The sequence below is a fragment of the Bos grunniens genome, chromosome 10 (genome assembly GCF_055505025.1).
Source record: "Bos grunniens cultivar Pamir isolate PY7600 chromosome 10, Bosgru_T2T1.0, whole genome shotgun sequence".
Taxonomy (NCBI): domain Eukaryota; kingdom Metazoa; phylum Chordata; class Mammalia; order Artiodactyla; family Bovidae; genus Bos; species Bos grunniens.
In genome coordinates this window covers 345,640-361,594 of record NC_141174.1, presented here as the reverse complement: position 1 = coordinate 361,594, position 15,955 = coordinate 345,640, and the positions used below count along the sequence as shown (strand labels likewise).

General features: G+C 41.2%; 1 protein-coding gene across 5 annotated transcripts in view; it reads right to left on the bottom strand.

The window, feature by feature from the left end:
• The window catches only part of SPG11 (SPG11 vesicle trafficking associated, spatacsin), a 77,206-nt gene extending 61,940 nt beyond the window's left edge, over positions 1 to 15,266 (bottom strand). For 3 of the 5 annotated variants that reach the window (XR_015133796.1, XM_086319085.1, XM_086319086.1), the window contains exons 1-7: positions 14,503 to 14,827; positions 11,934 to 12,118; positions 10,851 to 11,075; positions 8,958 to 9,159; positions 5,216 to 5,353; positions 4,575 to 5,023; positions 3,038 to 3,183 (exon numbers count right to left, since the gene is read on the bottom strand). Coding sequence is in view for 3 of the 5 variants with exons in the window: in XM_086319085.1 (XP_086175211.1) it covers positions 3,038 to 3,183; positions 4,575 to 5,023; positions 5,216 to 5,353; positions 8,958 to 9,159; positions 10,851 to 11,075; positions 11,934 to 12,118; positions 14,503 to 14,705 (1,548 nt within the window). In the remaining 2 variants the exon portion in view is untranslated. Of the gene's footprint in view, positions 1 to 3,037; positions 3,184 to 4,574; positions 5,024 to 5,215; positions 5,354 to 8,957; positions 9,160 to 10,850; positions 11,076 to 11,933; positions 12,119 to 14,502; positions 14,828 to 15,050 lie in introns of those variants that run through there. The other 2 variants (XM_086319087.1, XM_086319088.1) reach the window with 2 other exon arrangements.
• Between the last annotated feature and the right edge of the window lie 689 nt (positions 15,267 to 15,955).

Sequence of the window (15,955 nt, the reverse complement as noted above, 5' to 3'; positions counted from 1 at the left end):
AAGGCCACAGACAGAGCAGATCAGTGTGTGGAAACGAGAGTGTGTGCAGAGTCGGGAGTGACTGCTACTGGGGTGAAAAAAGTGAGACAGTGAAAACACTAGACAGAGCGGATGGTGGTACAAGTCTGAACATACTAAAAACCCCTCGTAAGTGAATGATACTCCTACCCATAGACAGGTGATGTTATGGTATGTGAATTATATCTCAATAAACCTGCCACTAAAAGATGAGTCTGGTATGTAACTTTATTAACTTCTAGTTTTCAACCTTTCCATGTGGTATAGTAGAAAGTGCCCCGAGTTTGATTCTGGCTCCTGCCATATTAGTACAGCTATGGACCACGCAATGGTTTTGAGTTTTTCATCAGTAAAATGACATGAATACAAACTTACCAACTGTCACCTGTGGTTATTTTAGCACAATTTAGAGGATGCACAGAGAGTGTGAACTACATTGTTGCTGCTTAGTCCCTAAAGTCCTGTCTGACTCTTGCAACTCCATGGACTGTAGCCCACCAGGCTCCTCTATCCATAGGCTTTCCCAGACAATACTGGAGTGGGTGAACTAAAAAATGCTGTATAAATTCAGGTATGTCACTACAACAGCAGGATAAGAGTGGTGGGGAAGATAAAGCAGGAATGAGTGCTCACTCCTGCTTGAGCTTCCCATGGCTTGATTCCACTGCATTTATTCTCATTAGCTTATTGTTGCCTCCATCTTTTGTAACTTTTTCTTTCTTTAGTTCAGTTCAATTCAGTTGCTCAGTCATGTCCCACTCTTCGTGACCCCATGGACTGTAGCACGCCAGGTCTTCCTGTCCTTCACCATCTCCTGGAGTTTCCCCAAATTCATGTCCATTGAGTTGGTGATGCCATCCAACCATCCCATCCTCTGTCGTCCCCTTCTCCTCACGCCTTCAATCTTTCCCAGCATCAGGGTCTTTTCAAATGAGTCAGTTCTTCGCATCAGGTGGCCAAAGTATCGGAGTTTCAGCTTCAGCTTCAGTCCTTCCAATGAATATTCAGGACTGATCTCCTTTAGGATGGACTGGTTGTATATCCTTGCAGTCCAAGGGACTCTCAAGAGTCTTCTCCAACACCACAGTTCAAAAGAATCAATTCTTCAGTGCTCAGCTGTCTTTACAGTCCAACTCTCACATCCATACATGACCACTGGAAAAACCATAGCCTTGACTAGACAGACCATTGTTGGCAAAGTAACGTCTCTGCTTTTTCTTATACCATCTAGGTTGGTCATTCCTTTCCCTCCAAGGAGCAAGCGTCTTTTAATTTCATGGCTGCAGTCACCATCTGCAGTGATTTTGGAGCCCAAAAAAATAAAGTCTGACACTGTTCCCTATGAAGTGATGGGACCAGATGCCATGATCTTTGTTTTCTGAATGTTGAGTTTTAAGCCACCTTTTTCACTCTCCTCTTTCATCAAGAGGCTCTTTAGTTCTTCACTTTCTGCCATAAGGGTGGTGTCATCTGCATATCTGAGGTTATTGATATTTCTCCCGGCAATCTAGATTCCAGCTTGTGCTTCTTCCAGCCCAGCGTTTCTCATGATGTACTCTGCATATAAATTAAATAAGCAGGATGACAATGTACAGCCTTGACGTACTCCGTTCTCTATCTGGAACCAGTCTACTGTTCCATGTCCAGTTCTAACTGTTGCTTCCTGACCTGCATACAAGTTTCTCAAGAGGCAGGTCAGGTGGTCTGGTATTCCCATCTCTTTCAGAATTTTCCAGTTTATTATGATCCACACAGTCAAAGGTTTTGGCATAGTCAATAAAGCAGAAATAGATGTTTTTCTGGATCTCTCTTGCTTTTTCCATGATCCAGCGGATGTTGGCAATTTGATCTCTGGTTCCTCTGCCTTTTCTAAAACCAGTTTGAACATCTGCAAGTTCACGGTTCATTACTGAAGCTTAGCTTGGAGAATTTTGAGCATTACTTTACTAGCGTGTGAGATGAGTGCAATTGTGCGGTAGTTTGAGCACTCTTTGGCATTGCCTTTCTTTGGGATTGGAATGAAAACTGACCTTTTCCAGTCCTGTGGCCACTGCTGAGTTTTCCAAATTTGCTGGCATATTGAGTGCAGTGCTTTCACAGCATCATCTTTTAGGATTTGAAATAGCTCAACTGGAATTCCATCACTTCCACTAGCTTTATTTGTAGAGATGCTTTCTAAGGCCCACTTGACTTCACATTCCAGGATGTCTGGCTCTAGATGAGTGATCATACCATCTTGATTATCTAGGTAGTGAATATGTTTTTGTACAGTTCTTCTGTGTATTCTTGCCATCTCTTCTTAACATCTTCGGCTTCTGTCAGGTCCATACCATTTCTGTCCTTTATTGTGCCCATCTTTGCATGAAATGTTCCTTTGGTATCTCCCATTCTGCTGTTTTCCTTTTTCTTTGCACTGATCACTAAGGAAGGCTTTCTTATCTCTCTCCTTGCTATTCTTTGGAAATATCTTTCCTTTTCTCCTTTGCTTTTCACTTCTCTTCTTTTCACAGGTATTTGTAAGGCGTCCTCAGACAGCCATTTTGCTTTTTTGCATTTCTTTTTCTTGGGGATGGTCTTGATCCCTGACTCCTATACAACACCATGAGCCTCTGTCCACAGTTCATCAGGCACTCTGTCTTCAGATCTATTCCCTTGAATCTATTTGTCACTTCCACTATATAATTGTAGGGGTTTGATTTAGGTCATACCTGAATGGTCTAATGGTTTTCCCTACTTTCTTCTATTTAAGTCTGAATTTGGCAATAAGGGGTTCATGATCTGAGCCACAGTCAGATTTCTTTCTTAAATAGTGTTCATTATGTTACTTCAAAGCCAAAAAGGGTAAATTGCTAAGCAGAATTAGGGTAATGAAACAGCCAAAACTAGGCAAATGGATGGGTAAAGGCAATGCACCTTTTGTTGCTAGGTTGCATGTTATCTCCCAACTCTTTGGCCGTATAAGAGTAAACAACAGAAAATAATCGAACCTCATCATACTACAGACACTAAATTCTGTTACCTCTAGCGCATGTATGGGGATGGAACACCGCCCCCAACCATTGAGATGACAAAGAGAGTCCACAGTACTGGCACTTCCGTGGATCATCAGCCTATTTAAAAATTCCTCTTGAGTCAAACCAAACAAAATCAGAGAGAGTCCACTTTCTACAAGACAAAAAGTCAGCTTTAATAAATTATTAGGACTTAGGTTTTAGTGTTATGACAGGAATTAATTTCTAACTACTCAATACTTCAGTACTGTAATTACTAATGTTTATTGGGTACTGGTAACTAATGACCTCAATTAATACATTCATCATAATTTTTCAAAGAATAATTTCAATTTTCAAAACAGTAAACACGAGACAAATTCTCATAAGAACAATGAATCCTATGAAATAGCACTAAACCTACTTTGTACAATCTTGCACAATCAATACTGTCTTAACTGTATCCTGTATAATCTTGTATAATTGCATTTTGTATAATGTAAAAAATTATATCTTGCACAATCAATACCTGGAACCTTTACCAAAATAAAGCAATTAATAGCACGCTCTGATACACAGAAATACGTGATTACCAAAATTGAGATACTGAAGAAGAAACACACAGTTCAATCAGAACACTCAGTAGCTTTACAGGAAATTATGGGATAAATGCTGAATCAACATATATCTGACACACCAAACCCAAATACCTATGGGAGCCAAGCAGGTGGGGAGAGAAGTACAAGAAAACGTAACCTAAAAAAAAAAAAAAAAAAAAAAAATTGAAAAACAAAACCAAAACAAAACAACCTGAAAGGAACTGGCCCATCTAAGGCCACTGAAATTTGGCTTCAATCCATAAATTGGAGGAGGGATGAAGGCCAGTAGGCCAAATCTTTTAATTTTTCAGTAACAACTAAACTGCCAGATTGTGTGAAATCCTCTAATTTTACATGCTTATAATAAATAAAATGTCTTTTAAAAGCCTGGACTTTCCTGGTGGCTCAGATGGTAAAACATCGGCCTACAATGTGGAATATCCATGTTCGATTCTTGGGTTGGGAAGATCCTCTGGAGAAGGAAATGGCAACCCACTCCAGTACTCTTGCTTAAAAAATCATGTGGAGAGAGGAGCCTGGTAGGCTACAGTCCATGGAGTCACAAAGAGTCGGACATGACTCCACAACTAAACTTTCAAAAACTTTTTAGAAGTTTAGGTAGTGCAGGCCAAACAAAATAAATCTGAGTTCATACACAGTCCATGAGCTACGAGCTTGCAACCTCTGCCTACACAGACTGAAGTCCTGTGAAAGACTTGCTAGGTTAAAAACCAACCTTCCTTAAACTCTTTCTGACTTAGTATCCTAAGCATTTAGCTGAGCAGAATTAATCTTAACTAAAAATCAAACACATAGACAACAGTACTAAGAGTAACACCGAATTTTCTCCATCAAAGCCTAGGTTTAGAGGTGCGAGCAGGCACCACCACCACTCAGGCAGCAGAAGTAAAACTGGCATTAGGACAGCCCTCCGCGTGGATTTCAACCTGTTACAAGATGTCCTTACCTGTCAAGACGAGGCACAGCTGCTGGACTCCACCACTGTCTACAGGAATACATTTTTTGCCCAGTGAAAAACACTGCGTGCTCTGGGTTTCCAAGTCCCACAGGACAATGGTCCAGCCTGTGCTTTCCCCTGCCCAAGTAAACAGTGCAGTGAAGCCTGTCACAGACACACAAGTAAGCTCAAGGGGCTCCTCCTGTTCCCTGATGTGCATCCTTTTCCACACTCTTCCTGGATCACTGGTCCTGGCAGGGCCTTTCTGTGGAAAATTACATGGGCTACATGTCACATCCTGTGGAATGAAGGCCCAGTCTGACACACTGGTACTGCGGTTACCAGATTCAGGGGACTCCAGATGCGAAATATCCTGGAACCACGGAGCACAGCAGGAACCTCCCAGCTTGGAGCTCTTTATTGTTTCATTCAATGATGACAGCTGGGCTTTCCAAGACCTGGGAGATAGGACAGAACTCATGTCTGTGACAGTGGAAGGCAGTAAGTGAGGCACTAAACCAAGCAAAGATGCACTTAGGGAAGTAAAAGTATCTGCTCTGTAAAGACTTAAGTGAGAAGGTACAGTGTCAGCCTCACACACACACAAAAATGAAAATAATAAAGTAAATCTAAAAAGGAGGTTTCTGTACCTATCAATTCGGAAGGAAAACTTGGTCAGTTTCATGTTGTAGTCAGAATTAACAGGATCATCTTCATCTATCCCCTTGGGACCTTCAATAGGGCTGTCTTGTAGAGTTTTTTCACATAACAGATGTCCTGGATATTGCCTATGTTTTGAAAACAATAGTCATGGTAAAAAATGATGGTCAAACCCAAATCCATGTTATTGCCTCTCTTGTTAAAAATGGAAAGGAAAACAGGGTGGAGGTGTTACAGAGCAGAAAGAGTACAGACAGTAAGTTTCCCTGACCTAGACGCCTCACCTCCATTGCTTTAGACACACTAATAAAACTATGTTGTGTATATGAAGCTAACAATGTAACATTATATGTCAATTACATGAATTAAAAAAATTTTTACCCTTAAGGGAAGTTAGTTTTATGAAGAGACAAGAGCATGTATTATCTACTGCACTGAATATGTGAAACTAAAAACTTTTACCTGAACTAATGTATTTGAATTTTTCAACAACCTTATGAGGTAAATATACGCCAGTTTTGTAGCTATAGAAACTGAGGCTCAGAGAAACAGTGCAGCTGGATTTGAACCAGGTGAATGTGACATAACCCCAGGTGTTTAATCACCCACCACCACAAAGTGAGATTTAGGCTGAGACCAGGGAAATACTTAATAGCTAGGAAAGCAAAGTATGAATGCAGGTGTAGATGCAGAGTGTATGTAACATGAGGCTGGAGAGCTTTGCAAGAGACAAATGGGGTCAGGCTTTATGGGCTACTAAGGATTGTTAGCTTTCATCTTGGGGAAGGAGGAAAGAAGCTAGACAAGGGGTTTAAGCAGAGAAGCCATATGATAAGACACAGAGGAGTGGCTGTGTGAGACCGGGATGTACGTAACCCCCTGAGCACTCAGTTAAGTTATTAACCATTTCAACAATTTGAAGGTAACAGCGTGACTTGCATTTGTCAAGGACATGATGTTAGAGAAAGCAGGGTGACAAGTGAAGAAATATGATCTGTGGAGAAAGCAGTTCCCCCGCCAACAAAAGATATGTACTCTGTCCCCACATGTTCATACCTGCCTACACTCTGAAAAGATATGCATTTAAACAACATCACTTTGGCTACTCCGTAGAGGGTGAATTTGAGCGGGGAAGAACAGAGACCAATTACGAGGCTGGTAAGCTAATTCAGATAAGTGATGACAGCAGCATGGATCAAAGTGATGACAAAGAAGTTAAGAAAAGTGGAAAAGATTCAGGAAGCCCTCAGGACCTAGAATGACTAGGACCTGGTGATTAGATGGACATGGATCTAATACTTAAGAGGCTGGAGATCTAGAAAAGACAGGAAACAGAAAATGGTCCCCGAGGAGGAGGAAAGAATGGGATTCAGAGCACACGCAGAGGGATGGGCCTGCATGGGAACAGGAAACCCCTTTCCTGTAACAGGGCAGAATATGGAGAAGACGCGTGCAGGGAAGTGAGGAATTTCATGTGAGAAACAGAAGGAGCTCCCGTGAGACAGGGTCTACTTCCTTTATAAAGTAGGAGGTAAAGTCATCCAAGAACAGTTGAGGGTAAAGAGATGAATAAAGGTTTGAGAAAAACGGATGTTTAAAACATTGCTGCCAAAAAAAAGGACTCATGAAAAATATCACTGTAAAGTTTCCAGGCAACATAAGAGACCACATAAGGCATGAGTGTGAACTTTTAGTGGTATCAATTTTTATTTGTGGTGTTCTCACAAGTGCTCAGTTGTGTGGATGCAGGGAATAAGACAGAATTAAAAAATGTGTTAGACCAAGTGCTATCACACAGCAGGATCAAGAGTTTAGGGCGCATTCAAAAAAGTGAACACAATGACAGGTCACAGAATCTACACTATAAAGAGGGACGTGAAGACAGAGGGAGATGCAGTCGTCACTCGTGATGTCAGTGTATGGAAATTCCAGTGAAGCCAGACGAGAGAAGTGGGGGTACCTCAGTAAGCAAGATGTAGTTCAGGAAGTTGTGGTCAGAGTGGGATGTGTGGAAAAGTGATTTAGGGGAGGAATAGTTTCATATACTGACAAAGCCCAGGGTATGACTACGAGAATGGACAGCTAAGGTAAACTGGAAGAAAAAGTTACTGACAGCAAATTGAACGAACAAATCATGTGGAGCTTACATGAGCTTACAAACTCTATAGGAAACACAAAAAATTAGGGAAGTAATGAAAGACTATACAATTAAGTGCTAAACTGTAGTTCAAAGCAAAAAGTGCCAAAGAAGTTCAAAGAGAAGAAAAAGTATAAAATGAGCAGAAATTTACAAGTGGAAGGGATTTTAGTAAGGAATGACTTCATAAAAGAGGTGGATCTCAGAGCGGGAACAGGACTTGATAAAATGAAAAGGGGTGGCTGATATTCCTTATGGTGGGAAAGAACTAGAGCTGGAGGCAGGAATGGAAAAAATACTTTTAGATTTCATAGTGTACTTACAAAATATAGGGTCAAGTTCCTCGAGAAGTTATATTAATTAAAGAGCACTCACGTAGATAATTAACAAATAGAGAGAGACTGTTCATTTAGATGGACAGGACAGATCCCCAAACTGACTATAGGGAAGGGAGCAGGAGTTCTTCACTGGCTGATGTTACAGTGGCCGAGTTCAAAGGAATCTGTCCCAAGGAATGTGCCTGGTGCCCCCTTCAGGGTTCTCTTGGGGTGCTGCCAAAACATCCCGAGGAGCAGAACCCTGCACTCAAGGATCAGGGGAGGCAAGTGGGTTTTCCTTCCTCTTCACCTGTTAAACTGTTTACCAAGGAATCTGATTAGGAGGTAACTCTACATATACAAGATATATTTCAGTCAGTGAAAATGGCCTACTGATACACAAGCATACAACCTGAAAATGTGATAATCATCCCGGCTTAAAAATTCTAAAAAATACGTTAAAAAGCCACTAAAAACAAAAAACCACACTAGTAAGACGTTCTGGCTGATATGTGAGGATGAAATTAACTCATCGAAGTACATTCCCAATTACTCAAGGATATGTTTATTTCATTCACATTAAACTAGGACCAAAAATCCTAATGGCTTGAAATGTCCCTTAATTCTGAAAGTCATAAATGTTGATTAGCCTACTTGCAAGTTGCAATAAACAGGTGCTGTGTACATGGGTATGCACAATCAGATACAAACATGTTCCCTTCCAACATAAGATGAGAAGCAACTAGAATTTCTAAATCAAAAAGCTACACACAGAAGTACTCAATTTTCACTAATATATTCAGAAAGTTGCCGGTGTGGGCCCTCCACAGGAAACACCTGAGAACATCCTAAGATTGGAAAAAGGTGGATCCCATAGGCGGCCAGGACCATAAGCCACATAAGATAAAATTCTAACAGGGTAAATCCCATTTTTCTTCTGCTCTGGCATTGGAAAGAAGTGAGGAGATTACTATAATAGCTAAGAGTTTTTAAAATTGTGCTCGGTTACTTTTTACATATGATGACATAAGCTATCTATAATATAAATATAAATCAAAATAAAAACTTCAATATGCATCCAGAAATAAAAAATAGCCAGTGGTCATCTGTACATATTTTTATATAGTAACAAGCTCACTATGTAGTACCTAGAATGTAGATAAAGGAAGAAAACTGGTTAAAAGAAAGGGGAAAAAAAAAGGCTAACAAGTACATTTTTTAACCTCTTTTTGGCTCTAATTATTTACCTCAAATTAGAGAAGGAAGTAATCTACATACCTGAAGTACAAAGTCAAGTTAAGAGCAACTGCAGTATTGGAGAAGCCCACGACCACTACAACATCCAGGTCCTGAGACACTTTCAGTGAAGTAAATGAAGAACTCTTGGCTGGCTCCTGTTGCTGCTCATTACACATATCTTCTTGAGCAAGTGCTAAATCCACATGAGCTACTTGTTTACCATCCACAATGTCAAAAATGTCTTTGAGTTAAGAGTTAGAGAAAATGTCAGTCTTAAGTATGCCCAAACACTTAAAACACAGAACAGGACAGAGTTACAGACTTCATCGTTCCAACCTTGTAGGTATAATAACAGGAGAATGGACATTAAAGAACCCATCATGTTAACCAGGTGACTATGACTTTAGTGACCCAATAAACAACCTGGCAGAGTTTATTCAACAGTGCTCGCTCAATCTCCACTCTGTGCCAGCCCTCAAGACATCACGAACATTTTCCACTAGAGTTCTGCAACTGTGCTGTTCAAAAGAAACAGCGCGAGGCACATTTGTCATTGTAAATTTTCTAGCAGCCTTATTAAAAAAGTAAAAAGAAACCAGTGAACCTAATTTTAATACATTATTTAACCCAGTATATCCAAAATATTATCTCTACATGTAATTAATATAAACATTGATACATTTTACATATTTTTTCGAAATTGTTCAAACTGAGTTATTTTATACTTATAGCACATTTCAATTGGGACAATTTTCATTGCAATTATTTGATCTGTATTTAGACTACAAAAATTTATATTTAATAACTTGGAACAGCCAAGTCGTTCCAAACATACTCTAAAGTTCTCCAATAACTGAATCAAGTATCGGATGTTAAAGTAATTAAATACAACTAAGAATTCAGTTTCTCAGTCACACTAGCCAGTTTCAAGTGTCCAACAGCCACACATGCCTACTGCCTACCGTGTCGGACAGTGCATTTCTGTAACCTGGCAACAAAAACAAAGTTAATCCAATATTCTGTAACATTTTTTATAATACAATAACCTGTATTTTTACAAAAGAAATTTTAATACAGACTATGATACATATAAAATACTACTATTTGGTCACTACCATGGTGGCTCAGTGGTAAAGAATCAGCCTACAATGCAGGAGACACGTGTTTGATCTCTGGGTTGGGAAGATCCCCTGGAGGAGGAAATGGCAAACCATTTCAGTATTCTTGCCTGGAGAATCCCATGGACAGAGGAACCTAGCAGGCTACAGTCCATGCGGTCACAAAGAGTCAGACATGACTGAGTATGCATGCACACAAACGATATATGTAAAATAGAAAAAAAATGAAATAAAAGTTCCAAAAACACTACTATAAGGGTCGTTCTTCAAATAATCTTCAAATAATTTTTAATATAATTCTGCTGGTGACCTACGAATCTAAGGACAAAAAAAAATCTGTGACAGTTTCCAAAAACAAACTTAAAAAAACGGTTATGCAAACAATATGATTTCCTAATACGACAGAAGCATTAGAGGCAGTAAGAGATAAGATTATACTCATACACGAAAATGAGTGTATTACATCATAAGCAGTCATCTAAATCCCTCCTGGAACAAGCACAAAACTGATATTTAATAAATAATATTTTAAATAAATGGGTAATACAGAATATACCCAATTTAAAAACATAGATAAGCTAGATGGTTATGACTATGAAAAAATGTATATTTATAAACTGAAAAATATCTGAATGGAATATAAAGCAATGCAGCTGAGTATCTGAAGTTCATGAAGAGCTTTTTCTCCGAAAGGTTTACTGAGAAATTAACCATTCCACCTATAAGCCAGTCCCTAAACTTAAAAGCCTAAAAAGGCTCATTTTCCTAGGTATTCTCCTCCCACCGACATCAACATCTTTACCAAAAAGGATACAGATCCAGCCTAAACTACTCAAAACAAAGAGAATTCCTCTGCAGAGCTGCGTGTCAATAATCCTGTCCACTGCCTGCGCAGGTAAGGGTAATGTGCAACAGCTGAGTACCCTAATCTCAGCATCTCTTTCAGGAAACATAACATGTAAGACAACACATTTGTTGATGAACAATAATGATGTGTTGTTGTGAAATGACAGAATCCTCAAAGATAATAAGGAAATACCTATAAAACAAAAGGATATTACATCAAACTCACTGGTCACAATTTTACAACTGGTAAATTTGGTGCTGTTAACACAAACAGATGAAACAAAAAAGAATCAGCATTTATCTTAGTCCAACTCTAGACAATTACTGATCAAACTCAGCTAAGCAAGTGGTCACTGGAAGGTAGGTGAGGGAATGAATGAAGATGACCTACGATCTCTCTGTGCCTTCTGTTTCTGGCCAGAGTGTAATTTAAAAACCCACATGATTAAAAAAGGTTCTTACCCACGAGACCCCAGAAGAACCATCACAGACTCTTTTTTTTAAAAGGAAAAGAAGAAACATAAGCAGGGTGGCAAGAATGCTACAGCCTTAAAAATAAATGCCTGAGTGCTTTGATTTCTGCTCCCTGAAGCCCTCAGGATAGGATGTAGCAAACAGCTCTGTGACCAGTCCAGATCAGCAGATTAACCAAGAGAAATATAACATCAGCCACAAAAGTGAGCCACATGTATAATTTTAAATTTTCCAGTAACTGCACTGAAAAAAAAAAAAAAAAAAAAACACAGGTAAAACTAATTTTATTATTTACCTCATCTTCAAAACATCAACATGTAATTAATACAAAAACTATTAATGAGATATTTTACTTTTTAGTACCAAGTTTTCAAATCTGGAATGTGTACTTGACATTTGAAGGACACATTAATTCATATTAACTACATTAACAGCCTCGTGTAACTAGTGCCTACTGTACTAGACAGGGCAAATATCCCTCCCTGATTTTACCTCTGTAAGAACTGTTCCTGAAATATATAAAATTACATAGTAATACAGATTCAAACATGCTGCAAGACTACCTGCAAATACTTACTGATATTTTGATCTTCAACAAGCTTCTGCAATGTCTCTTCACTATAGCTATATAAAATGGTTGCATCACATCTTCCATGTTCCAAATTAAATTCACAGATGAGCAGTTCATAATTTTCAGTAAGAGCAAGCAGTCTGGGCTTGTTGTTTGGTGTCCCGCTGTGATGAGAATCCTCCCACACAAACCTACGGAAAAAGTTTAGACTATGATTATATTCTACATCCACAATAATACTTACCCACAATGGTGAGGGTAAAATGGCAGAAAGAGGAGAGAACTTTTTGGTTCACCTAAGAGCATTCATTCTATACACAACCTAAGGGAATGTAAACTGCTCTAGATTTCAGCCCCTTTTCCCTTTCTCCTTCCCTTCTCACTTCTTTCCCCTCAACATCCTTCAGGGCAACACAAGAATACAGGAGTGGGTGGTGAAGAGGGGGCAAAGAGCAAGAAATGGTGGCTGCTCTTATTCCATTTCATCCTAAATCCAGACTGATGATATGCTTAAAGAAACTGTCATGATCAAGGATAAGTTTCAATAACCGAATGTCTATTATTTATAAGAGATGGTCTTCACAATAAACAAAAAATGTTCTGCTAACATAAATGCTTTCAATCACTTTTTAAAAAAGTGATTATTGCATTTATAGACTTTAAAGAGGCATATCACAGAATAGCTCTATCCAACAGAACTTTCCATGAGATGGAAGTGTTCTACGAATCTCCAAGGTCCAATACAGCAGCCAACTGCCACATGGGGCTACTGAGCACTTGAAATATGCTCAGTGAGTGCAACCGAGGAACTAAATTTTCAATTTTAAGTCACATGTGGCTAATGGCTAGCATATGGGGCAGTGCAGTTATAAAATATATAACGCAGTACAAAGTCAACATACCAACACGACTAACAAGGATGGAAAAAGACTATTAATGCTACAGCTTCAAATTAAATTGTTACATTTAAAAATAAAAAAGCCCAGATTTTGAAAACAATGCAGATGAAGCTACCATGCTGATAAAGTTCCTTTTTTTAAAAAAAGCTTTTTTCCACAAAAGAAATGTTTTATATCTAAAAACAGTGAACTTGGTGCTATGTCAGAGAAAAAATATTGACATTTTGTATTTTTGTCTTTATACCTAGAATGATGTTTCATAAACAGCCAATACCTGACTGTTTACACTGAAGTCTGAAAATGTTAAATATGGAAATGGATAAACAAATTAAAATATATTTAAAAGCAAAATACAGTGAAACGAGTAACATCATTAGCACATGGGACCATATTGCCACGTGGAAAGACAGATTTTTCACGGAACAGATTACAGAATGCACAATGATTCAACAATATACACAAAAGACCCTGTATATCGGTATAGTCTACCAACATGCGATTATGGCAGAAAAGGGAAAGTCGTGTCCGACTCTCCTGGCATTGCAGGCGGCTTCTTTACAAACTGAGCTATCAGGGAAGCCCCACTGGCAGAAAAATAGGAAGCAAACTCTGTACCCTATAAATTTGTCCTTATTTTTACCCTATGAATTACTCGAATTAAAACTTAATTCAGTTAAAAAAAAAAAAAGCTAAAACCTTGTCTTCCATGCTCTTCCTCCCACTAATCTGCATTAGTTTACATAAGCCCCCAATTATTTCATGTCAGTTCTGCTTATCTTCTATTAGGATCTCTGACTCATTCCTCTCTTTACAGGACTGTGTTCATCGGTACTTAATAATGCTGAATCAACTAACTTAACGAGAGAGAATCCTTTTCCTAGCAGCTAGAGACTAGGAGTAAAGAAAACATGAAACCCACTGAAGCATTCAGGGATTTACCAAACGACTCTCTACTGTGAGGCACTGTTGTACGACCTGGAGATTCCAAGACTATTTGGCTACTAAAGCCGTAAAGAAACATTTCTAAAACGTTTTATTAAAGAGTCCAAAGCCTCGGATGGCACTCTCAAACTTAACGATATAAAACGTAAGAGTTACAGACGACTGAAATTGTTTTTCTGTCTTACCGACCACACAGCACCACGTGTATTAAGAACTGTCTGACTACACCTTTCAGGCACTACTCCTAGGTAACGAGCAGCGCGCATAATAAGCACTTGTTAGGAAAATACATTAATGAGTAGAAAATGCAGGCTCTATCTATCCTTCAGAGGGGAGCGGGGAGAGTAAGCTCAAAAGTGAAGGAAACAGCTATCTGTATCCCGCATTAGAATAACAACACGACAATGGAAATGAGACGATGCCCCCCAGCTGGCGTCTTCAACAAATTTAACTGAAGAAAATGGGCGTGGGGTAGAGCACGGTGACGAGAAATCAAACTCTGTAGAACGAATAAAAAAGCTCAGAGCCCAAACAGGGACTCCTACAACCCCCGAGTGCGGAGAATCTGGGTGCGGTCTCCGCCCACCGGGAACGGAAAAGGGGAACACGACCGCCGTGCGGCTCTGAGGGGGCCGGGCCCGCCTCAGGCGGGCGCCCCGCCGTCACTCCGCTCCCGCCGCCCCCAGGCCAAGAGGCGCGCTCCCTTCACCGCCCGGCCCGGCCGCAGCTCTTACTGCCGAAAACAGCCTTCCAGGCGGCAGTCGCCCCCGCCTCGGCCGCCCGGCGCCAAGGGAAGTACGTGAAGGCTGCCTGCGGCCGTCAGACTCCCCAGGGCCGCCTGCTCTCTGTGCAGCTGCGCCCGAGACCCCAGTCGCCCTACGGCCTCGGCGGGGACCGGCACCAACAAAACGGGCAGCGCGCCCTGCTCCGCAGCCATCCTGGCCCACCGCCCCTTCCGGCCCGCGTGCCGAGTCCCGCGCCCCGCGCCTGCGCGCTGCTCCCGACCCGGTCTCCGCCTCGTGACACCCCCCCCAACCCCCCGCCGCGTCGTACGCCTGCGCAGTGCGCCGACCCGCTCCCCGCCTCCTGACCCCCACCTCCCGTCGCGTCGTGCGCCTGCGCGATGCGCCGACCTGCTCCCCGCATCGTGACCCCCGGCGCCGCCCACCCCAGCGAAAGCAAGTCTTAGTTTGTTTCAGGGAGAGAAAGTTGGAGGTCTTCGTTAGCGGTTGAAGAGGGACGTGGCAACTATTTTCAATGTTATGTCACCCTCTGCTCTCACCCTTGCTGCCGCCCATCTACTGAGGCCAGCCCCTGCCTCTGTATCCACTTCTTCAGTTCAGCTCAGTCGCGTCCGACTCTCTGCGACCCCATGGACTGCAGCACACCAGGCCTCGCTGTCTATCACCAACTCCCGGAGTTTACCCAAATTCTTGTCCATTGAGTCAGTGATGTCATCCAACCATCTCATCCTCTGTCGTCCCCTTCTCCTCCAGACCTCAATCTTCCCAGCATTAGGGTCTTTTCAAATGACTCAGCTCTTTGCATCAGGTGGCCAAAGTATTGGCGTTTCAGCTTCAACATCAGTCCTTCCAATGAACACCCAGGACTGATCTCCTTTAGGCTGAACTGGTTGGATATCCTTGCAGTTTCAGGGACTCTCAAGATTGTCTTCTCCAACACCACCGTTCAAAAGCATCAATTCTTCGGTGCTCCGCTTTCTTTATATAGTCCAAAGGCGATAGCACTCTTGCCTGGAAAATCCCATGGACGGAGGAGCCTGGTAGGCTGCAGTGCATGGGGTCGTGAAGAGTCCGACAGGACTGAGCGACTTCACTTGCATTTTCATGCATTGGAGAAGGAAATGGCACCCCACTCCAGTGTTCTTGCCTGGAGAATCCCAGGGACGGGGGAGCCTGGTGGGCTGTCGTCTGTGTGGTCGCACAGAGTTGGACACGACTGAAGCGACTTAGCAGCAGCACATCCATACATGACTACTGGAAAAACCATAGCTTTGACTATTTGGACCTTTGTCAGCAAGGTAATGTCTATGTTTTTTAATATGCTGTCTAGGTTAGTCATAACTTTTCTTCCAAGGAGCAAGCGTGTTTTAATTTTATGGCTGCACTCACCATCCGCAGTGATTTTGGAGCCCCCCCAAAATAAAGTATGCCACTGTTTCCACCA